Source organism: Suncus etruscus, chromosome 6, assembly GCF_024139225.1.
Source record: "Suncus etruscus isolate mSunEtr1 chromosome 6, mSunEtr1.pri.cur, whole genome shotgun sequence".
Taxonomy (NCBI): Eukaryota; Metazoa; Chordata; class Mammalia; order Eulipotyphla; family Soricidae; genus Suncus; species Suncus etruscus.
In genome coordinates, this window is record NC_064853.1 from 50,446,538 (window position 1) to 50,471,664 (window position 25,127).

Sequence of the window (25,127 nt, forward strand, 5' to 3'; positions counted from 1 at the left end):
CAGGAGACTAAGAGCACAACAGTAGAATGGGGAGCTCTCCCTCCCCCAGAAAGAAACAAGGCTATGATTGGACAAAAATTGAGAATGCTCTAAACCACTCTCTCCTGGTTCTAGTTTTACCTCATGCCTGGTAAAGGTGGTATCTGACTGTGAGGTGTGGATGCTGGGGTTGGTGGCTTTAGATCTCCTCCTTCTGCCATGGAACTGCTTGTTGACTGAGGTGTCTGTGGCCCCTGCATAGACCCTGATCCCGCTGTGGACAGAAGATATGGAGTAAACAGCAAATTAAACTCTGAAAAACACAAATGTGCTATCTGAAAAAGATTTGGAAAAGTCAAGAGTTCTTTTTTTATTTTTTTCCTTTTTTGGTTTTTGGGCCATATCTGGTGATGCTCAGGGTTTACTCCTGGCTATGTGCTCAGAAATCGTTCCTGGCTTGGGGGACCATATGGGACGCCAGATGATTGAACTGCGGTCCATCCTAGACTAGTGAAAGCAAATGCCTTACCGCTTGCACCATCGCTCTGGCCCAGAGTTCTTCCCTTTTGTTTTGAGATCATAACTAGTGGTGTGCAGGGTACCATGTGTGGCCACAATCAAATGCAAAGCATGTGCTCTCCTTGGCTGAGCTATTTTCTCCAGCTCTAAAGTCACAGTTCTTCAAAGCTTAACTATCAGTAAAAAAGCTCATCAAAAAAAAAGCTAATCAGTAGGTAGGGGCCAGAGAGGTGATGCAAGCGGTAGAGCGTTTGCCTTGCATGCTCTAACCTAGGACAGACTACAGTTTGATCCTCCAGCATCCCATAAGGTCCGCTAAGCCAAGAGCAATTTCTGAACTTATAGCCAGGAATAATCCCTGGGCATCACTGGGTATGCCCCCCCCCCCCCAAAGACTCATCAGTAAAGGACCTGCAAAGCCAAATAATAAAAAGCATTTCAAACTCCTCCTTATTACTTACTTCACATTAGGAGACCAGAAAGTAGTTAAGTAAGCCATTACTCCGGGGCTGATTCCTGGAGTCTCTCCTAGCTTCCAGACTATCTTACTTCCCCAGGACACCATCTTTTGTTTTGGGGTGTGTGTGTGTGGGTTCATATGTGGTGGTAGTGATTCAAACCAGCTGTATGTTTTACCTTCTGTGTACTCTCTCTAGCCCTCCCCAATCTAAACCTTAAAGACTGGCACACAAGGGACTGGAGTACTAGTACAGCAGGTAAGGCACTTACTTGGCTTTGCATGCTACCGACCCTGGTTCGATCCCTGGCATCCCATATGGTCCCAAGCCTGCCTGCCAGGAGTGATTCCTGAGCACAGAACCAGAAATAACCCGAGCACTGCTGGGTAAGGCCCCCTAACCCCACTCTCCCCAAAATGACCAGCACACAAGTTCCTAAAGTCTCTAGAATCCTAGGCTAAGAAGGTTCCCTAATCTGGCTGCACTCTGGGAATCTAGAACATCTAACAATGTCATACCACTCAGGTTTGAATTTCTAAGTTAACAGGCAGAACTACCAGTAGTTAATGTTTCCATTAGTTACCATTCGCAGCAGCAAATATCCCACTGCCTAGGCCTCCATAGCTGATGAGTCATCTCAGGCACTCATTACACCCTCAGAGGTCAACACCAGGGCACATGTGTTTACACCCACCTTCTAGGAGCCCTGGCCTTCTTCCCTTTCCTTGCTTGCCCAGGCCCCAGCCTCCTATCAGAAAGGAGGGTGGGTAGAGGCACTCCCATTAGAGAGTTCCATTCATATCCTCCTCAACCCCCCTCTTCTTCCCATTCATTACCATCTCAGCTCCCTGGGGAATCCAGGCTCAAATCTGAATTGCATTCTAAGGCGCTGACATCAGTAGGCCAAAGCTCCCAGATGGCCCTGCTTTACTGCTATTTGTCAGACTTACCCACTCCTTTGGTGTCCCTCCCACTCTAGTTTACAAACATTTGGCAAGTTGCCAGGTGCACAAAGAAAATTAAAACTTGAGGGCTGCTGCAGACTACCTCCCAAGGGAATTGTCACTGCCCATTCTGTAGACTGCTTGGCTGTTAAATCCCATGATAGGGAAGGGCACAGTACATATCCCTGGTGGCATGCACTATTGAAAAAGGAGACACTTAAGAGTGAGCCTTGGTGGGAATACTCATTAGATTCTTACCAGGAGAGGGAGGCTGAATCTTGGGCTGGGACTTCTTGGAATCAGCAGCAGCAAAGATATCTGGGGGTGGGTCTTCTCCCCGTTCAATCTTGCATTCAAAGGCATAGAGACACTGGATATACTGTTTTTTCAAGGAGCTGGCGGCACTACTTGAGGTACCAACATTGAGGTTAGTTGCAAGTTCCCGCCACTTTTTGTTCTTGTTGACCTATACAACAACAACCAGAAGAATTAGGCTCCTGCTGCTCATAAGTCCCAAACTTACTCAGGTTATGAGTTATTTTCTTTTTTTTTTCTTTCTTTCTTCCTTTTTTTATTTTTTTGATTTTTGGGTCAAACTTGGCAGCACTCAGGGGTTATTCCTGGCTTTACACTCAGAAATCGCTCCTGGCAGGCTCGGGGGACCATATGGGATGCTGGGATTCGAACCACCATCCTTCTGCATGAAAGGCAAATGCCTTACCTCCATGCTCTCTCTCTGGCCCCGAGGCATTTTTCCTTATAGAATCACTTCTTAGTTAACTGCAAAAGTCAATCACATCTAGCAGACAGATAAGTATCAAATCCAAAATAAATATCAAATTTGTGATTGGTTTCCCTCTAATCCTTAGGTTGTTTCATTTATAGACCATTTTATTAAGCAGCATTTATTCAAAATAAAAATATTGGGACCAGAGAGATAGCGCAGCAAGAGGCAGACCCAGGTGGCTCGAATTCCGGCATCTCATATGGTCCCCCATGCCTGCCAGAAGTGATTTCTGAGCAGAGAGCCAGGAGTAACCCCTATGTACCGCCGGGTGTGATCCAAAAACCAAAAAACAAACAAACAAACACTGAATAGCAATATTAGAGTCTAAAATTTAGGCTAGAATTTGGACCCATAAGGGTATTAACAAAATGCTGGTACATAAAATAGTTATCTTATCTAATTTGGGGGTGGGGGCAGGCTAAATCCAGAAGTGCTCAAGACTTACTCCTGGTGGGCTCAGGGAACTGTATGAGGATTCTGGGTTAGCCATGTGCATGGCAAGTACCTTACCTACTTACTATCTTTCCAGTGTCCCAATTTGACTTTTTTTTTTTTTTCGTTTTTTGGTTTTTGGGCCACACCCGGCGGTGCTCAGGGGTTACTCCTGGCTATCTGCTCAGAAATAGCTCCTGGCAGGCACAGGGGACCATATGGGATACCGGGATTTGAACCAACCAACTTAAGTCCTGGATCGGCTGCTTGCAAGGCAAACGCCACTGTGCTATCCCTCCGGCCCCTCAATTTGACATTCTTATGCCACTGCTCCCTTGAGTAGGTCCATGACAAAACACTGCAAGTCCTTCCCCTCAGAAGGGACTGTTCTGATTGTTCAAGAGGTTCCACACCCATAACTATTTCTTTTTTGTTTTTGAGCTATAAATGATGTATTTCAGGGGACCATATGTGGTGTTAGGAACTGAACCAGGGTAGACCTCAGGTAAGAAAAGCATTATAACTCTGTACTATCTTTCCAGCCCCATATAATTTTTTTATGCCTTCCCAACAATCAAGCCTTCGTTCTCCTTTCCTCAGATTAGGATACAGTGATCAAAGACCACTTCCCAATCTCCACAATATTTTTTATCAGCTACATACACACCAGGCCCAATTCTAAAATTAGTCTTTTGCTTTAAGTAGGAAGGTCTCCCCTCCTTCTTCCTCTTGTGAAGCTCATTCATCTAAGTCCTTAAAAAACATTGCTCTTTTCATTGCAATCTAAAAAGGAAGTTCAATATCTTGCAACTTACGATCTGGTACCAGAGAGAGGATTAATGAAGCAGGGGCTGTAGATATAGTATGTGGGTGGGGTGAAGGGTGGTGGCTTGCCTCCAATGCAGTCAAACCAATTTCCACCTCAGCATCACATATGGTACCAAGTCCCTGAACCAGCCAGGAGATTCTTGAGGGCAGAGCCAGGAGTAACCCCTGAACACTTCCGGATGTGAACCCAAAACTAAGCCAAAACAACACAAGAGCAAAAAGGGGGGCCGGGGGAGAGGAGAAACAACTTGGAAGGAAAGTAACTAGGAATATTTCCAAAAGCAGTAACACCTGTGCTGCTTATTGAAGGTTGGAAATAGCCTTGGTCAGGAATTTTGTTGACTCTTCTATCTCCATGCCAACTGACCTTTCAACTGAAATAGTTCTTTCTACCTAGATCCTACCTAAGTCCTTTAAACAAACAAAAAAACAGATAGTATAGAGTATAACGGGGAGGATGTTGCACGTGGCCAACCCGGATTATGTCGTGGACATCTAATATGGTCTCTCCAGCACCACCAGAAGTGATTTCTGAGTGCAGAACCAGAAGTAACCCCTGAACAGCACTGGGTATGGCCCCCCCAAAAAATCAAACAACAAATACAGAAGAAAAGCTAGAACTTATGTTTTGCTTTTGGGGAGGTTCCATATACATTTATTTTTGGTCCTCTATGTGTAAAAGCATTCCCAGCTTGCAAACTAACACTTTTAAAAGCAACCTTTTATCTCTGAACCCTTTTTTGTTGGGAGGGGGGGAGAACGACACACACTGGTGGGACTCAGGAGACCATATGGGATACCTGGGATCAATTCCAGGTCAGCCGCATGCAAAGAAAGCCCCTTATCCACTGTACTTTTCTTCTGGCATAGAAGAAACCCTTTCTTTAAGGTTCAACTCTAACATTTAAAAAGTATTGATAGGGGCAGGAGTGATAGTACAATGGTAAGGGTTTTTGCCTTGCAAGCAGCCAACCGGGACAGACCTGGGTTCTAAGTCCAGCATCCCATATGGTCCCCAGAGCCTGCCAGGAGTGATTTCTGAGCACAATGCCAGGAGTAACCTCTGAGCACTGCCGGGTGTGGCCCCCCCAAAAAAATAAGTATTGATCTTCTTTTGCCAGTAGGATTGCCTATGTATTTCAGTGACTCTAGATATCCACCTAACCAAAAGCAAGTCAAAATCAGTCCAATGGCCATGCTCCTCTCTTTCCCTCTAGGCAGGACAAATCTGCAGAGAACTCAATAGTAGGAAGAATGGTAGGAATAAGCCCAGGGTCAACCTCAAAAGCCCTCTTTGCTTCCCATGCCAGTTGTATGGTGATATGCATGTGTCCTTTTTGTTTTGTTTTCCTTTGTGGGAGAAGGGAATAGAGCCAGAGGGGAGAAGGAATGCATAATCAACTGTTAGTTGGTTCCATTCCAGTCACTTTCTTTTCTGCAAGTGACAACTGTTTTCCTCTTCTGATTTAGGAGGTTTGGCCTGCTGCGCCTCAACCTGAAGTCAGCTACACTTAAAACCAGCAGCAGATTCCTGTTTTGATGACTATAGAACACATATAGAAGGAAAGTTTCTAAGGCATTATGTGCTGCCACCAGCACTGCCTCACATGTCTGCCATTTGGGTTGCTTTATAAGGCAGGGGCAAAGCTCAGGTTTTCAGCAAATTAATCTACTCACTAAATCTCCCATACTAAGTAGCTAAATTTCCCACCTACTTCTTTTCTCGACCTTTCTATTAGAGTTCTTAAAATCCTATTTCCACTGGGAAGCTTCCTGGAATGAAAGTGTCAACAACTACTCTGGATGCCTTATACCATCTCCTAGCAGACCAATTATGTGGCAAAAATCTTGCTGGAAGCTTTATTATTTCTAGTTTTGGAAAGACTAACATGTTACAGCTGTTTCTACAAATAAGAAAAGTAGAGGTCAAAGCAGTTATACAATAGTCTGATTAAAGCACATATGTTGTAAGTGGATAAGAACAAAGCCAGGCCAGTTTCATCAAACCTTGTTCTTATCAACTAAAACTCAAGTCCCATGGAATCAGAATGCCCATGCATTCTCACTTTTTACAACTCAGTGGAACCATAGACATAAGGTAAATTTAATGCTAATAATTCATACAATACCAAGGAAAGTCTTAGCTTTCTACCTTCTGAAAGCCCTTGCTCCCTGGCTTACTGGTATGTGACTCAGAGAGCAGAAAGTGTGGGATATATAATACAGCACTAGATGATTCACAGTACCTAAAAGAGAGGCTTGCTGAAACCACAGAAGCCAAGTACCAAGTACTCACCTGAGTCAATCCACCAATCTCCTTCACAGACACATACAAGCGATAGAGGTCTAGGGGTTTCCTGCCCACAGCAGGCAGATTTGTCATGCCCATTGCCTTCTCCTCCGTGAATGCCAGGTAACGGTCCACCCACATCTTCCTCTCAGGTTCACCACCTAGCTCATACAACTTCGTGATCTTCTCATTGGTTGTCGTAGAGGAACTGGATTTCTAGAAAGGGGTGTCAAGATTTATAAAAATCAACTGGATTAAATCATATGTTATGGGTCTTACAAGTTCCTTGATTAAGTGGTAGAAAGTTTCTTATGTCTGGGTTAATTACTACACCTACCCTGTCCTTGCAAAACTGTAAGTGAATTAGAGGTTCCTATAAAGGAAAAAAGCCAGCACTTGATGGTGCTGTGCAGATACTTTTTACATTATATATATACACACACACATATATATAACATTTCCTTTCTTTTTCAGAAAATGCAGAGAGCTGGGCCCATATGCAGTTGTGCTGAAAACATGTCTGGCTCTGTGCTCAGGGATCAAACCCAGCTCTAGTCCAAATTACCTTGCCTTTTTTTTTTTTTTTTGGTTTTTGGGTCACACCCAGCAGTGCTCAGGGGGTTACTCCTGGCTCTATGCTCTAAAATCGCTCCTGACAGGCTCAGGGGACCATATGGGATGCCGGGATTCGAACCACCGGCCTTCTGCATGCAAGGCAAATGCCTTATCTCCAGGCTATCTCTCCGGCCCCTACCTTGCTTTTAAAAGACCAGAAAGCAGGCCAATATCATAGCTTCTAAGTAGCAGGGCAGACTGTCAAATCCTTGTCCACCAGTATCACTCCTATTCTCACAATACTACCCCCAGTGAACACTGGTTCAGAGTTTGAGAAACTCAGAAACATGATACATGGAGACAAGATGGACTAAAAGAATAAAAACTCTTCCTTCTCTTAAGGTTTCTGATCTTGCTGAAAGACCTATCCTTTCCTTTATTAACCCTGGCTACCAACCATCCCTGTTCTGAAAAGAAGCCAACTAACTGCACATGGCAAACTATCAATGCATGAAGATAGGGGCATAGTTTCACAGAGGGCAATACAGAGAATTCTAGACTGCAGGTCTAGTATTTCCTCCACAAGAAGGCTGTAAGATCATTATGTTATTTAGTTTAGGACCAATAAAGACAATTCAAACCAAGCAAGTTTTTATTTTGGGGGGAGTGGGCAGGGGACTAATCCTTTTTTTTTTTTTTTTTTTTTTTGGTTTTTGGGCCACACCCGGTGACGCTCAGGGGTTACTCCTGGCTATGCGCTCAGAAATCGCTCCTGGCTTGGGGGGACCATATGGGACACCGGGGGATCGAACCGCGGTCTGTCCTACGCTAGCGCTTGCAAGGCAGACACCTTACCACTAGCGCCACCTTCCCAGCCCCGGACTAATCCTTCATGATAAAAACAGCACTATAAGCCATTACCTTGGATTTGGATTCTGTCTTGGGTGTCCCATCTGCTTTGTTATTCATCTTTGTGGCTGGAGTTAATTTGACATCTCCAAGACCCATCATCTCTGGGCTGGCTGCCATTCCTTTAAGAAAGGAAAAAATTTCTGTCCAATGTATTTGTGATATGAAGACCTCTCTGGAAGAAATCCCATGAGTAAAAAAATCATCAGGAGTTACCTGCTGAATTGTTGGCCATCGTTCCACCCATGGGATATGGGGGTCCCTGAGGGTTGATCATGCCAGCCATACTATTAATCCCTTGTCCATAGGGAGGTCCAGTTCCCATCATTCCCCCTTGATTCATATTGGGATAGCCTGGTGGTCTGAGAAAGAAAGTGAGACATAGACAAATATTAGGGACATTTAACTTTCAGATTTTTTAAATTAAAACAATTTTTTTTTTTTTGCTGGACCGATAGGTGGTAGGGCATTTGCCTTGTATACAGCTTACCCAGGATGGACAAGCTTCGATCCTTGGCATCTCATACGGTCCCCTAAGCCTGCCAAGAGTAACTTGTGAGTGCTGCCACCGGGCGTGGCCCAAAAACAAAACAAAAAATTTTTGTTTTTGGTTCACACCTAGCTATATTTACTCCTGGCGGTGCATGGGTGCATGGGACTATATACGGTACCAGGGATTGAACCTAGGTCAGCCAAGTGCAAGGCAAGTGACCTATCCACTGTATTATCACTGTGGGCCCAAGTTTTCAGATTTGTATTGAGCAAATGGGTTGTGTGTACCATGATCAGCCAGGTAGGCTTAGATTTAAGAAGGACAAAGTAGGGGACTCTACCCCAAAACCATAATACTTATCACATGCTGCCTGATCTATATAGTAGTATTTTCCCCCCTTTCCATCCCTTTTGTGGTTGTTGCTCTGATGAAGGGCAGAAGAATCTGTATATAATTTGTCATGATGCGCCAGAGATCACACTTTGTTGTGCTGGGAATCACATATGACAGTCCATTAAGACTGGCCATCAGAACATGGATGCACTATCAGGGATTGATCTTGTATCTGCAAGCCTGTAAGGTAAGTGGTTCTACTACAAAGCACCCCCACCCGACTGTTTTGTCTTTATAGTGAGGGGAAGGTACCATTTACAGCAGTGCTTGTGGGGAGGCACAGAGCACTAGAGATTGAACCTACTCTCTCAAACATGCAAGACATACTACCACTTGAGTCATATCTCCATCCCTGTCCCATTTTTATCTTCTCTCTCCATAAAAAATTCCAGGAGTGTCCAAGCTCCAAATAGGAGCACAATTTCAATACATTCCTTAAAAATAAAGAGTTTTACTAGGGTCCAGAATGATAGTACAGTGGGTAGGATATTTGCCTTGCAGGTGGCTGACTTGGACTCAATCCCTAGCACTTCATATGGTTCCCTTAGCAGTCAGGAGTGGTTCCTGAAAAGAGTAACCCTTCACATTGCTGTGTGTGGGCTCAAAAAAAAAAAAAAAAAAAAAAAAAAAAAGGCCTATTAAGACTTCATTGCTGTTCTTGACCACAATTAAGAGGTGTGGCTCAACTCAGATCATGTGGTGGTAGAGATCGAACTTCATAGCTTCTACATGCAAAGTGCTGTAGCCCTTTGAACCATCTCCTCAGCCTATGATTCATGGTCTCTGAACCACACTCATTAGTACTCAAGGGCTATACTAAGCCTAAGTTTATATGCAGTGCTAAGGATTGAATCTGTACCTCCTACATGTAAAACATATGCTCCAGCCCCTTGAATTTTCTCTTAGGGCCTCTTTTTTATTGATCACACTGATCAGTGTGCTTAGGAGAATCAGTATCTGAGATTCTCACATATAAAGCATATTCTTTAGTCTTATGAGCTATTTCCCAGTACTATTATGATTCTTAAATACCCTTGAACCCATTTGACTCTAACATACTGCCGCCCACGAACCCATTTCCCAAAGTGAAACTGTAGCCAAAGACCAAGGCTGAATTGCTCTAGCCCCATCAATTTTACCTTTTTTTAAAACTACAAATGAAGATTTTTTTTTTTTTTTTTTTGGGCTCACACCCGGCTATGCTCGGGGGTTACTCCTGGTTTTGTGCTCAGAAATCGCTCCTGGCAGGCTCAGGGGACCATATGGGATGCCGGGATTCGAACCACCGTCCTTCTGCATGCAAGGCAAACACACTACTTCCATGCTATCTCTCCGGCCCCTAAACAAGATTATTATTATTATTATTTTTTTTTTTTGGTTTTTGGGCCACACCCGGTAATGCTCAGGGGTTACTCCTGGCTATGCGCTCAGAAGTCGCTCCTGGCTTGGGGGACCATATGGGATGCCGGGGGATCGAACCTCGGTCCGTCTCCTAGGCTAGCGCAGGTAAGGCGGGCACCTTACCTCCAGCGCCACCGCCCGGCCCCAACAAGATTATTTTTATTGAACAAAACTTACTAAGATCTGAGAAAAGAAAGGAAAAAAAATTTTCGAGAGGATATGTGTTTCTCCAGATGGAAATAAGCAAGCAAGAAACAGACAAGCAACCAAAGGTGTGTGTTCAATGAAGAATATACTCTTGAAAAGCAAGTGTGCCTTTTCTTTGAAACAAAAAACATTGAGGACAGGAGTAATATATAGTGGGTAGGATGTTTGCCTTGATCGCGCCGACTCAGGTTTAATCCCAAGTATCCAAATGGTCCTCTGAGCACCAGGAGTAATCCATAAAAATTACAAGTGTGGCCCCAGAAAACAACAAAAACAACAATATTGGGGGGGCACTCTAGGTTCTCAGGGATTACCCTTGCTGTGCTCAGAGTAGTACTTGTGGTGCTGGAATCAAACCTGAGTGGGCTACATGTAAGGTAAGTGCCTTACCCGTTATACTCTCTCCAGCCTTAATTTTACTAGTCTTTGTCATGCAAGCCCAAATACACTGGGCCCCTACTAGCATAGCACCTACAGAAGTTTTCCACTTTTTTTAAATGAATTTGCTGCACACTTCCACTTCTTTTATTCTGAAGCACACCTCTTTATAATCAGAAGCCTATATTTTCTTTGGTTCATTAACCTCTCCCTAAACAATGACAAGAGTCACTTAACAATGGGCACAAAAACAGACCCTTGAAAACCAGTGAGATAATATTCAGTGAAGCTAGTAGCTAAGATTCTACAAGTCATTATATAAAATCACATGAAAATCTTGTATTTCAGAAACAGTCAAATAAATAGAACCACATAAAAATATAAAAGAGGGGGCCGGAGAGATAGCACAGCGGTGTTTGCCTTGCAAGCAGTCCATCCAGGACCTAAGGTGGCTGGTTCTAATCCCGGCGTCCCATATGGTCCCCTGTGCCTGCCAGGAGTTATTTCTGAGCAGATAGCCAGGAGTAACCCCTGAGCACAGCTGGGTGTTGCCCAAAAACCAAATAAAATAAAAGAGAAAAATTGGAGATAGTACAGAGTTGTCCTGCAAGTGGCTAACCTACGTTCAATTGACAGCACCACAGAGCACTGTCAGGAGTGATCTCAATACAGAACAAAGAACGATCCATGATAGAGACAGATGTAGGCCCAAAATTAAATCACATATAGAAGAAATTTCTCACACCACAGTTTGAGTCATGTATATAATTAAAAATTCTTGTAGAGGGCCAGGAATATGGTTCATTGACAAAATACATGCCTTGCATATGGAGAATATAGATTTGATCCTGGGACTGGAAATGGAGAAAATCCTTTTGGAAGCCAAGAAACTAGATGGACAAAATAACTAGAGAAATTTGGTTATAGCTGGGTGCTCTGAGTGCATAAACTACATATGAATCAGCACTTTTATTTTATTTTTTTGTTTCCCACAGTAAGACTAGCTAGATTGGGGGGGGGGTAGGTCACACCTGGCAGCGCTAAGGGGTTACTCCTAGCTCTGTGCACAGAAATTGTCCCTGGCAGGCTCAGGGGACCATACAGGATGCTGGGAATTGAACCACTGTCAGTCCTGGGTTGGCTGCGTGCAAGGCAAATGCCCTCCGCTGTGCTACAGCTCCTGCCCAGGATAGCTCGGTTTCTAAATGAACAAAAACCCACCTCTAATGCATAGTTGCTAAGATAATATGGTTTAGATCCAGAAGAATCTCAATGATCTGAATGACTACTTTCTTTGCACTGGCATCTTTATTTCCTAGGACTTACCTGTTTTGAATAGAGTTGGCAGCAACATGCATGGCGACAGCAGTTTCTTGAGTTTTTCGGTTCATGCTCCCGGGTGGGGGGCACATCCCTGACCCAACCTGAGGTGGCATATTGGCCATGTTAGGACCATAAGGCCGATTGCCCATTGAGGCATGACTCATTCTCCCTGGAGGGAGTGTGCCATAAGGTGGGATGCCAGGTTGCCCATGCATTTGTCCTCCAGCACCCATAGGGTTCATGCTTCCAGCCATGCCTGCACTAGGATAGTTAGCATTGGGCAAGGCATTATAATTTGGCTGCCTGGGGTAGCCTCCTGGGAGAAAAAGGAGAAAAGATGTAGAGATTTGGTTAGTGACCAAGTAACAACTCACAAACATTGCTTAATTTTCTAAACCCCAAAGATAAAATCAGGAATCATTCAATATTTGATCTGGAAAAAAGGCCAGCTTCAAGGCAGACTTTATCCCATGGGAAAAAAAAAAAAAAGCAAAGGAGGAGGCACAGAAACATACTTAAAGTAACCTCAGTGGTCCTCCCACCATAGGATAAGCACAGTAGAGAAGCAAGGATGGCTGGCTTTTGCTGCTATCCATATACCCTTGAAACTCCCAGAAGGAATTCCTTTCTACATATGCTTCCAGCCTTCCCTCCCAAACCTATGCATAACATTCAAAATTATATTTTAGGGCAAATTCTGAGGCAAAGTTTTATTATAACTTCTGCACTGAAAAACTGAAATAGCCAATACAGATATACTCCTCACTTAACGACCAAGTTCCGTTTCAAAGACTTGGTCATAGGGGCCTGAGAGATAGCATGGAGACAAGGAGTTTGCCTTTCATGCAGAAGGTCGAGGGGACCCTGCCAGGAGCGATTTCTGAGCACAGAGCCAGGAGTAACCCCAGAGCGCTGCTGGGTGTGACCCAAAATCCAAAAAAAAAAAAAAAAAAGAGACTTGGTTGTTAAGTGAGAAACTGCATTACAGTAGTACAGTATATGCAGAGTACTTGACAATACAGTATTCTGAATAAAATAATGAGAAAGATCAAACTGAAAACTTCCGCTTGTTTTAATTTGCATAGGTTGTGTGATTTACACATAGTACTGCAATGTATTACAGAACATAAAGTTAGTAAAGCACCAAAAACCACAGTATTGTAGAGTGTACAAGATGGAAAAAGGATATTTAAAATAAAATAAAATGGTGAAGAGATGGTTCTAAGTGCGAGAGAGGTCACTAAACAGGTAGGTTGTTAAGCGAGGAATATCCATATTATCATCGTTTAGTCTGTGTTCAGTCTCACTTTTTTTGGAGGGGTAGAGTGGGAAAAAAAAAAATCATACCCAGTAGTGTTCAGGGCTTATTTCTGGCTTTGTGCCAGGCATAACTCCTGGTATGCTTTGAGGGACTATATGAGGTCCTGGAATCTAATGCAGCTATGCTTCATGCAAGACAAGCTATACAACCTGCTATACTATCTCTGAGGCTTCCTGTGTTCAGTTTTAGATTTAATACTCCAGTTCTATTTTACTGATGAACTAGAGGCTCAGGTATACTTGAAATCTTTGACAGTCTTCCCCTAGTTTAGGCTCTGGTCTAAGCAGGTGTTAAAGCAAGAAAAGTTCTACTCTCACAACCCAAATAGCCATATATTAAAGATGTAACCTGCCTTCCTCCCTCCCTTTCATTTTTGGGCCAGCCACACCTGGTGACGCTCAGGGGTTACTCCTGGCCATGCACTCAGAAATCACTTCTGGCTTTGGGGGACCATATGGGACACTGGGGATTGAACCCAGGTCTGTTCTGGGTCAGCTGTGTGCAAGGTAAATGCCCTACTGCTGTATTATTGCTCCGGCCCCTTTAAGTTTTCTTTTCACACATCTATATACTCCTAATTGAGTAATATACTCACCCTGTGGGCCATACTGAGCCCCTTGGGGCCCATAACTTCCCATGGAGTTCTGCTGGTAGGAACCCATGCCTGTGTGCATCTGTCCTCCGGAAGGCTGACGCGGAGATAAGGCTGAGCCAGGTTGGGGGGAACTGTATTGGGGCATTTGAGGATTCCGCTGGATGTAACCTATGTGTGGGCAGAAATAACAGTTGTGATTCTAAACAATGGAACAAATACTCTTCCTCTTATCCTAGAATTTCTTTAGTCACCTTTATTTTAGCAACTACTTGAAAAGGCTATCTTATTTGTTATAGAATTATGTGTATTTTTTAATGTGTTCATACCTAGTGATGCTCAGCAGATCATATGGGTTGCCAAGGATGGAACCTAGGTCATCATACAAGCAAGTGTCCTACTATTGTACTATTGCTTTGGCCCCTATGTGTCCTTTTAGACACCACATCTCTAAAATGACATTGATAGGCAAAGAACATGCGGTTTCCACTCAAAGGAGGTTTGACAAGACACATAGCAATAATAAAAAGGAATTTGGTGTGTGATTTAAAGAGAAAAAGATTAAATTTAATTTAATGACTAAATTAAATGCATTTGTAATGATGTATTTTAAAAAACTATGAAAAAAGTCTGCAAATAGAATTCTGAGAGCTATCAACATGGCTAACTTTACAGTGTGTTGAATGGGTTGTTCTAAGCTATGATCATATAGTTGTGCAAAAGTTAATGCACAAAAATAATCAAGTGCTGCCTATATCTCTTCCTTGAAAAATCAAGGCTCTCACCTCGATCTTGGGCAATGCTTGATTGATTCATGGAAGGATGCATGATGCTGTCCGACTGGCCACTGGGTGGCCGAGGTGGCATCTGGTTGCCTGCTCCAGACAGAGAAAGAAGTCAATCATAGCCATGTCTAGAAATTCTAACTAGGCGGTCAGCTTGGAGCTGGACATGCTGGGAAAGCCAAACACCTCCAGTAGCACATATATAGAAATAATCAGTCCAGGGCTTCCAATTCCCTTTTTCTAGAAACTTCCAGACATGAATCAGAGATGTGCTATTTTTGCCAGAGAAAGGCTAGAGGTTCTCCACTCTATCACTGGGCGAGAAGCTCCCCCTTTCCCCAAAGCCCAGGATTTAAGGTACCTGGCACTGCAGCAGGCGAGAGTGGTCCTGAGCGAGACTGAGCAACACTGGCAGGAGAGCCAACAGGGGATGGGGAAGGGCCTCGAATGCCAGGCAGATGAGGGGATGTATGAGGAGAGAAAGGAGACTGAGCTGGATTACTCTGCTCTCCTTGGCTGCTGGATATCCCTGATGTGCTCACTCCAGGACTCAGAGCTCCTTCTGTCCCCATAGGGAGATCATCTATTGAACCAGACAGATCCTGAAACAAATACAAAAGATCACGGATTATCAATATTAAGCAGAAAAACTCTTCTTTCAACAGCCCTACTACATGATTAACATTTTCTTTAAACCAAAAGCAAATACTCCACATTTATGATGTAGTTATTACATCAGAGTTTACATATGGCAAACTTTATCTAATGTGTCAGACAGTATTTTTTCTCCTTCCTTTTCCTTTGTAGTATCAGTTGATATAACTCAAAACAGTTGGTATTGGCACACACTTAGTATACTGCATCAGAAATCATACCAGGGGCCGAAGAGATAGCATGGAGGTAAGGCATTTGCCTTTCATGCAGAAGGTCATCGGCTCGAATCCCAGCACCCATATGGTCCCCCGAGCCTGCCAGGAGTGATTTCTGAGCATAGAGCCAGGAGTAACCCCTGAGCACTGTCGAGTGTGACCCAAAAACCAAAAACCAAAAAAAAAAAAAAAAAAAAAAAAAAAAATCACACCATTTTTTGTCAAGGAACCAGGGATTGCACTCAGCATGTGGAACAACTCAGGTATTGAACACATAGTCTCATACTTACAAACCAAAAAGTTCTACATCTGAACTATACTTGTGCTCCAGGAATTTTTTAAATTTAATTTAATGTAATCTAATTTTGCTTTTTGGGCCACACCAGATGACGCTCAGGGGTTACTCTTGGCTACTCCATCAGAAATTGCTCCTGGCTAGGGGGACCATATGGGACGCCGGTGGGAGATCGAACCGTGGTCTTTCCTAAGTTAGTGTGTGCAAGGCAAACACCTTACCACTTGTGCCACCGCTCCGGCCCTAGGAAATATTTTCTTTTTCTTTCTTTTTCTTTTTTTTTTCTTTTTTGGTTTTTGGGTCACACCCGGAAGCGTTCAGGAGTTACTCCTGGCTCTATGCTCAGAAATTGCTCCTGGCAGGCTGGGGGAACCATATAGGATGCCAGGATCCAAACCATTTGACGCTCAGGGGTTACTCCTGGCTAAGCACTCAGAAATCGCCTCTGGCTTGGGGGGACCATATAGGACGCACTGTGGTCCTTCCTTGGCTAGCGCTTGCAAGGTAGACACCTTTATCTCTAGCACCACCTCTCCGGCCCCAGGAAATATTTTCAATTCAGTGAGCCATAAAGTATCTGCTATACAACGGGTTTGACTCTTGCCATCATAGTAGCTTGAGCCATTACATACGTAAAGGATTGTGGTTGTGTTCCTTAATAAAATTTAATCGTAAAAAAAAATGGCAGAGCTGGGAGCCTGGAAAACTATTACTGGAATTAAGGGGTTTACCTTGCATGGGCCAACCATAGTTCAATCCCTGGTACCACATATGGTCCTCAGAGCATTGCCATGAATGACTAATGAGCATAGAGCTTAAGTAGCCCCTAAGTACTAACAGTTATAGCTCAATCAATCCACTCCCCAAAGAAACAAAAGGCAGGGCCAGTGATGTGGCTCAGTAATAAAGCTCACGCTTTGCATGCCTGAGACCCCAGGTTCAGTCCCTAACAAATACAAGAATAATTATCCGATAATTTATAGTTTACTGTGACTATAGTCTAAGTTTCAGTTCCAATTTCTAACCATAAAAGAGTAAATCTTTCATGAAGCTTCAGTTTTTTTCCAATGAAAAATCTTTACAAATACATTGCCAGACTAATACTAGAACTATAACAAGTTCAGGTTAATATTCAGATTCCCTGTTACATTATTGCAATGTATGTTTAATGAGGACTTATTAGAAGTTACTATGTAACATAGGAGTATTTACACTTTGCAATACAGGGGTAAGGAGGTAGGAAGTATATACTGAACAGGAAAAGCTCCACGGAAGTCTAGAGCTAAGTCCTAAGACCTTGGACACACAGGGATTAAACATAAATACCTGTTAAATTAATAAACTCAGTTTTCCCCACATTAAGACTTTTAATGAGGAGCCAGAGACTTAGCACAATGGTAAGGCGTTTGCCTTGCACGTAGCTGATTTGAACAGACGGTGGTTTGAATCCCGGCATCCTATATGGTCCCCCCAGCTTGCCAAGAGTGATTTCTGAGCACAAAACCAGGAGTAACCCGAGTGCCACTGTGTGTATGTGTAGTAACATGTGTGTGGTGTGTGTGGAGTAACGTGTGTGTGTGTGTGTGTGTGTGTGTGTGTGTGTGTGTTTGAGAGAGACAGACAGACTTTTAATGAGAATTTGGTGTTTATTTAGTGGCTTTGCTTGTCTTGTCACTAAAGGAGTCATCAAATCCTAAGATGAACAATTAGATTTTCAATATTAAAAAAAAATTCACCAGTTACGTATGCTCAACTTCAGCACCTGCTATCATCATTTCATCAATACCACTAGCACAGACTCACATATTTATTTTACACTGGGAACTAACCTATGCACTAAGAATAAACAGGATACAGAGTGACAGTACAGCAAGTAAGATGCTTCTGGTCTTGCATCCAGATGATCCAGGTTCAATCCCCAGCATTCTATATGGTTCAAGCCTGCCAATATGATCCTAAAACATCTCCCCATCCCTGCCAAATAAAGAATACTCTGGGTGTAGTACAGCTCTAGTCTTAAAAAAATTACAATATTCAAATGGTTAAGAGTTCTTACAGCTGGGCTCAGAACACTCCACATGCCAGGATTTCTTGGTGTGTTTGCCTGGTATGTTGGGGGCTCTGGGCAGGACAGCTAGCCATAGGCCCCCTGGGCTGAACCACTTAGTCCAGGGGAACAAGATTCCCCCCACACCAGGCGGGTCTTCAGGGCCACGCCTGGTTAATCGGGCCCTGGGGGGAGGGGGTGAGAAATTCCTTCCTAGGCATCCAAAAACTACAGAGGCTCGGCTGGGCTCAGAACACTCCACATGCCAGGATTTCGTGGGCCTTTGACTGGTATGATGGGGGCTCTGGGCAGGACAGCTAGCCATAGGACCCCTGGGCTGACCACTTAGTCCAGGTGAACAAGATTTCCCCCCACACCAGGCCGGTCTTCAGGGCCATGCCTGGTTAATCGGGCCCTGACAGCTATAATTCTTACTAAATGTTGTCTTATACAGTGATGATTCTAACCACTTTTTATCCTCTCTTTTTGAGCTGTTTAACAAGGAATTTTGGTGGAAGAGTCCCCCAGTTTAATGCTTATGATTGAACCATGTCATGGGAATCATTGGAATTGTTCTTATGGCCCCCATATGCGCCAATAACACCACGTGGCATTGCTTCTTATTTGCATAGGCACATTAAAATGGGAAAAATACTATACATACAAATAAAATCCTATCTAATAGAGATTGGAACACACAAATCTTGTAGTGCAAAGGGACCTTACACCCTGAACATTGACATAACGACCTGGCACAGACCTCAGAAGAAAGGGCATAATCCATTCTCCCCTGAACCAGGGAAGCCATCCACGAAACATCCAGGCTGGTCTATAACATCACCTGGAAACAATCCTCTACCACGGAAGACCTACACTGCTCAGACTTCGACCTGCTCAAAAGAGACTTCCCTTAACACTGAGAAGACTTAACAACAACAACGACCTGCTTACAGGACAGGGCTCCCTGCATTGCCCTTTGATTGTGAGGTGAAAGGAGAGGATGCTCCACATCCTGACTTCAATGTAAGATATGCAGATTCCAGGATCTTTAATACAGAAACATGATACCAACAACAGAGACTGTGTGAAAAATAAAAGTGCGTTGGCACTACAGACAATGTATTGGATTGGACGATCTAGCTTGCCTGGAGCCTAGACTTGGTCTTGTGCCAGGAAACTTCAGGGGTCTGGTCTCTTTGTACTTAGGCCAAGGTTATTTCTTTCCATGTCCCTCATATTTTGGTGGGCCTATGCAAACAACAATTGCCACTCTAACACCATTTTTACTGTGCTCCTTTGACTCTAATCCTTAAAAAGAACTCACTTAAAATTTGAGGTTAACTTAAGCTAATATGCATGTATATGGAAATGTAAGAAAATACTATGCCTGTAATGTTTAAGGAGTTACGTAAGTTTTATGGCTTTAGATTGCCTTGTGTACTGTTAAGAAATACTATAATGTGTTACAATCTGGGGACTTGAGGGACAAAGTAATTGTACATGGATTCTGTCTTATTTATCTTAATGTTCTTTGGCTGAAATTTCAAAGTTAAGATATCAGCAAGGGGACTTCTTCTGAGAATTATGTTATGGGTGATTGTCCTTCCACTGTAACTTTACCTTGTCCTCTTTCTTTGTACCCTTGTTCTCATAATTAAAAATAAAAATTAAAAAAAAAAAAGAGTTCTTACAGGGGCTGGAGCAATATAGTACAGTGGAAGGGAGCTTGCCTTGCATGCAGCTGACCTGGGTTCAACCCCCAGCATCCTATATGGTTTACTGAGCCTACCAGGAGTGATTTCTGAGTGCAGAGCTAAAATAATAACCTGAGCACAACTGGGTTTGTCCCCAAAACAAAACAAAGCAAAGGGGTTCTTACAAAGTGATGCTTCTGACAAAGGATTCAAAATGGCCCTATATAAATTTATTCCCAGTCTTATGTTTACTTTGGAAAGATCACTTTGAGGTAATCTTGACCCTGAAGTCTGACAGTGACACTTAGACTTCGTAGTTTGTTCTTTCTTTTTCCGTTGTTGGGTCTCACCTGGCAGAGTTCAGGGGTTACTCCTGGCTCCATGCTCAGAAATTGCTCCTGGCAAGCACAAGGGACCATATGGGATGCCGGGATTAGAACCGATGTCCTTCTGCATGAAAGGCAAACGCCTTACCTCCATGCTATCTCTCCGGCCCCCGTAGTTTGTTCTTAATGCGAGTCAGGGAAGTGTGCCTTTGTCAGTTCAATTCTCAGTTGGGAGGTGAAAAAATGTTAGCTTTTCAATAAAAAGCAGTCTAAATACACTTTAAAAAAATAATTCGATTAAAGTGGCGAGATAGTACCACAGGTAGAATACTTGTGACCTAAGTTTGACCCCTGATATCCCAATATGGTCCTCTAAGCAGCACCAGCAGTGATTCCTGAGTGCAGGGCTAGTAGTAATCCCTGAGCACTGCAGAGTGTGACCCAAGACAAAACAAAGAAAAGCAATTAGAATGTCTGAGCCTGCAAGTAAAATCATGAAGGCCTCCCATTACAATACCTAAGTTATGAAACCAAGCTATGTATCTATCAACAAAAGGACAAAATAAAAATGATGTGAAACGTGTACACACACACACACACACACACACACACACACACACACACACACACACACACAATGAAGTTAAGTTTTATTTTGTGTCTGTGTTGTTTTTTTTGTTTTTGGTCACACCCCACAGCACTCTGAGTTACTCCTGGCTCAATGCTCAGAAATCGCTCCTGGCAGGGTTGGGGGACCATATGGAATGCCGGGATTGGAACCAATGACCTTCGGCATGAAAGGCAAATGCCTTAGCTCCATGCTATCTCTCCGGCCCTTATTTATTTATTTATTTATTTATTTATTTATTTATTTATTTATTTATTTATTTATTGGTTTTTGGGCCACACGTGGCAGCGTTCAGGGGTTACGCCTAAATCGCTCCTGGCAGGCTCAAGGGACCATATGGGATGCCGGGATTCGAACCACCGAGCTTCTGCATCTTTCTCTCCAGCCACTGGAGTAAGTTTTAGCTATTGAAAATGAAATTGGGGGGCCCGGAGAGATAGCACAGCAGCGTTTGCCTTGCAAGCAGCCGATCCAGGACCAAAGGTGGTTGGTTCGAATCCCGGTGTCCCATATGGTCCCCCGTGTCTGCCAGGAGCTATTTCTGAGCAGACAGCCAGGAATCACCCCTGAGCATCGCCGGGTATGGCCCAAAAACCAAAAAAAAAAAAAAAAGAAAAAAAAAAAAAGAAAAAAAGAAAATGAAATTGGGGCCGGAGAGATAGCATGGAGGTAAGGCGTTTGCCTTTCATGCAGAAGGTCATCAGTTTGAATCAGGCTTCCCATATGGTCCCCCGTGCCTGCCAGGAGCAATTTCTGAGCATGGAGCCACGAGTTTCCCCTGAGCACTGCCGGGTGTTACCTAAAAACCCCACACACAAAAAAAAGTCAAAATGAAAATGAAATTGTGAGGACAGAGAGATAGAGCATGTAGGATGCTTTTCTCACAAGCATCTGACCTGGGATCAATGACATCCCATATGAACTCTTGAGAAACAACAAAATTTCTGATTACAGAGCCAGAACTAATCCCTAAGCATTGTGTGGCCCCAAAACCCAAAAATAAGTAAACAAAATTTTGGTTTTGAGAGAAGAGTAAAACATTTACCGTGCATGCTACCAGTTAGACGTTATCTTGAATGCAACCCATCCCACCCAGGTTTAATCTCTGACACCACATATGGTTGGTTGGTCTACTAAGACCCTCCAGGAGTGATCTCTGAGCATATAGTCACGAATTAAGTTCTAACACATATCACAAAGAACAAAAACAATCAGTGCTGGCGTGAATGTGGGGAAATAAGGAACAATTATTCACTGCTGGTAGGAATGTTGACTAGTCCAGTATTTTTGGGAAACAATATGGACATTCCTCAAGAAACTCAGAACTCAGAATTGGGCTCCTATATAAACTAGGAACTCTATTTTCTGACATCTACCCTGACTAGGGGGTTTGGGAGGGGGCATTCAAAAGACATTTGCATTCCTATGTTCATCATAGCATTCATAATAAAATAAGAAACACATGGCTGGATTAAAAAAAACATGATACACAGAAACAATCGACTACTACTCAGCCATAAATAAAGATGAATTCATGAAATTTGCTGCTATTGTGGATGATCTGGAGGGTCTTATGCTGAGTGAAATTAGGAGACAAATACAATGATTTCTTTCATATGTGAGATATAAAGAATCGTAATAGGGGTATAATAAATACCCAAAGTCAATAGAATGTGAGAACTACTAACTAGTCTTTGGTAGGAAGCTACTACTATAGGGAAGAAAAAGTTGGAATTAAGGTGTGTTTGTGGGGAGTAAGCAAAACTGAGATAATAGTGGAGGAAAGTAGGAACTCTTGGAAGAGGATGTAGTGAGGGATTGTGATTATAAACAAACCCTATCATTAACAATACTGTAAGGCCTGAGAGATAGCATAGCAGTATAGGTGTTTGCTTTGCATTAGGCCAATCTGAGTATGATCAGTCATCTCAAATGGTCCCCCAAGTCTATCAGGAGTGATTCCTGAGAAGCACCAGGAATAACCTGAGCACCGCTGCATGTGGCCCAAGTCCCATTCCCAAAAACAGTATTGTAAATCATGGTGCATAAAATAGCCCATACCTGGCAATGTTCAGGGTTTATCCTGACTCTGCACTCAGGGGTCACTCCTGAAGGGCTTGAGAAATCATGAATGCTGGGGATCAAAATTGGTTAACTGCATGTAAGGCAAATGCCCTACCTGCTCTGGTCGCCAAGATCTCCTTTAAATAAAACTTGTTGGGTCGGAGCAATAGTATAATGGGGAAGGAGCTTGCATTACATGTGGTCAACCCTGTATTTGAACCTGAGCACCCCAGAAGTCCCAAGACCCTTCAGGAATAATCTGAATATAAAGCCCGTAGTAAGTCTACACATACTGAGAACTACTAGTATGTATCCCCCCAAACAAATCTCAAACAAGACAAAGACTCCCAAACTTGTACTATGGAATCTGCATATAAAAATAAAAGAATTGGGGCCGGAGAGGTGGCGCTAGAGGTAAGAAGTCTGCCTTGCAAGCACTAGCCTAGGACTGACCGCGGTTCGATCCCCCCCAATCCCCCCATCCCCATGTCCCATATGGTCCTCCCAAGCCAGGAGCAATTTCTGAGCGCATAGCCAGAAGTAACACCTGAGCATCAAAAAAGTGTGCCCCCCCCAAAAAAACCCACCAAACTATTGGGGGGGGGGGCAGAGAGATAGCACAGCAATAGGGTATTTGCCTTGCACACAGACAGATGGTGGTTCAAATCCCGACATCCCATATGGTCCCCCGAGCCTGCCAGGAGCAATTTCTGAGCGCAGAGCCTCAGGAGTAATCCCTGAGCGCTGCTGGGTGTGACCCAAAAACAAACAAAAACCCACCAAAACAACAAACAACAACAACAACAAAAACACCAAAACACCACCACACACCACTATTTGGGGCCTGACAATACATAGTGGGTAGGACATAAATGGTTCCCAGAGCAATGCCAGGAGCAATTTCTTAGAAAGAGCCAGGAATGGGGGCTGGTGAGGTGGCGCTAGAGGTAGGGTATCTGCCTTGCGAGCGCTAGCCAAGGAAGGACTGTGGTTCAATCCCCTGGCGTCCCATATGGTCTCCCCAAGCCAGGGGCAATTTCTGAGTGCTTAGCCAGGAGTAACGCCTGAGCATCAAAGGGGTGTGGCCCAGAAAACCAAAAAAAAAAAAAAAAAAAAAAAAAAAAGAGCCAGGAATAACTGGAACGCTACCAGGTATGGCCCCAAAACAAACAAAAAAATTTTTTTTTTCTTTTTGGGCCACACCCAGTGACGTTTAGGTTACTCCTGGCTCAGAAATCACTCCTAGCTCGGGGGACCATATGGGACACTGGGGGATCGAACCGCAGTCCGTACTGGGCTAGCAAAAGAGAGAGAAGAGATAAAGAACAGCAACAGACCACCAATAAGAGCCTTATATGTCCCTTGGTCTTTCAATGAATATTTATTGAGTGTCTAATATGCATCAAGCAATCAAGCAGTGTGTCAGAGGACATATACATTTGGTATTTGAGGGCCTGGAGAGATAGCACGGTGGTAGGGTGTTTGCCTTGCAAGAAGTCGATCCAGGATGGATGGTGGTTCGAATCCCTGCATCCCATATGGTCTCCCGTGCCTGCCAGAAGCAATTTCTGAGTGCAGAGCCAGGAGTAACCCTGAGCGCCACCAGGTATGACCCAAAAATCAAAAACAAAAAACAAAAAAAAGGAGATAAATATCGGACATTTCATTTGTATCTACAATGTAAAGAAAAAAAGGCAGATAAACAGAGAAAACTTAAGCCAACAGATTACCTGAGTATGCCCAAAAGAAAAAAACAAAAAGGAACTTCTGCTGTTATGCAAAGGGAAGTCAGAAGAATAAAGATAAATATCAGACACTTCACTTATATCTACAATGTAAAGAAAAAGGGCAGATAGACAGAGAGAACTAAGTATGCCAACAGAACTTAGGTTATCAGATTGGAGTAACAGTATCAGGTAAGAAACTTGCCTTGTATACAGTCAACCTGAGTTTGATTCCCAACATCCTATCGGTGGTCCTCAAACTATGGCCCGCGGGCCACATATTGTACTTGTATCTGTTTTGTTTCTTCATTGCAAAATAAGATATATGCAGTGTGCATAAGAATTCGTTCATAAGTTTTGTTTTTACTAGAGTCAGACCCTCCAATGGTCTGAGGGACAGTGAACTGGCCCCCTGTTTAAAAAGTTTGAGGACCCCTGTATGGTCCCCCCAAGTACTGCTAAAAGTAGTTCCTGAGTGCAGACCTCAGAATAGGCCCTGAGCATTTTTGGTGTGGTCCTCCCCGCACCCCCCCCAAAAAAAAACCCAGTAGAGTTGAAATTATTAGGAGATGGAGAGTAGTGGGTGGAATAAAGAGTTGAGGTGTCCAATGGAGGATGGTGATGTTTTCTGTCTGAAAAAGAAGGCCCCCTAGGTAATTAGGAGGGCACTAGCATTTTACTTCTCTAAGGACTAAAGTACCCGAGCTATAAAAAGCGGTGGGTTAAATTAAAAAAGAGAATTCCAACTCTATGTGAAAGTTAAGCTATATGGGCACCTGACCTCTGAGCCTAGGAGAACTAAAATTCAAAGAGGCAGCAAGAGGAAGAGAGGAGTCAACTGTGTAGGCAAGTTTAAGTAACCTGTTAAGCTCTGTCCTGTAATAAG

At 43.4% G+C, this 25,127-nt stretch overlaps 1 protein-coding gene across 1 annotated transcript in view; it reads right to left on the bottom strand.

The window, feature by feature from the left end:
* Positions 1–25,127, bottom strand: part of ARID1A (AT-rich interaction domain 1A) — a 104,142-nt gene that overhangs the window by 9,108 nt on the left and 69,907 nt on the right. The window contains exons 5-13 of the mRNA XM_049775150.1: positions 14,956–15,196; positions 14,595–14,684; positions 13,813–13,980; positions 11,900–12,212; positions 7,918–8,063; positions 7,714–7,823; positions 6,244–6,453; positions 2,159–2,366; positions 121–253 (exon numbers count right to left, since the gene is read on the bottom strand). Of these exons, the coding sequence (XP_049631107.1) occupies positions 121–253; positions 2,159–2,366; positions 6,244–6,453; positions 7,714–7,823; positions 7,918–8,063; positions 11,900–12,212; positions 13,813–13,980; positions 14,595–14,684; positions 14,956–15,196 (1,619 nt within the window). The remainder of the gene's footprint in view (positions 1–120; positions 254–2,158; positions 2,367–6,243; positions 6,454–7,713; positions 7,824–7,917; positions 8,064–11,899; positions 12,213–13,812; positions 13,981–14,594; positions 14,685–14,955; positions 15,197–25,127) is intronic.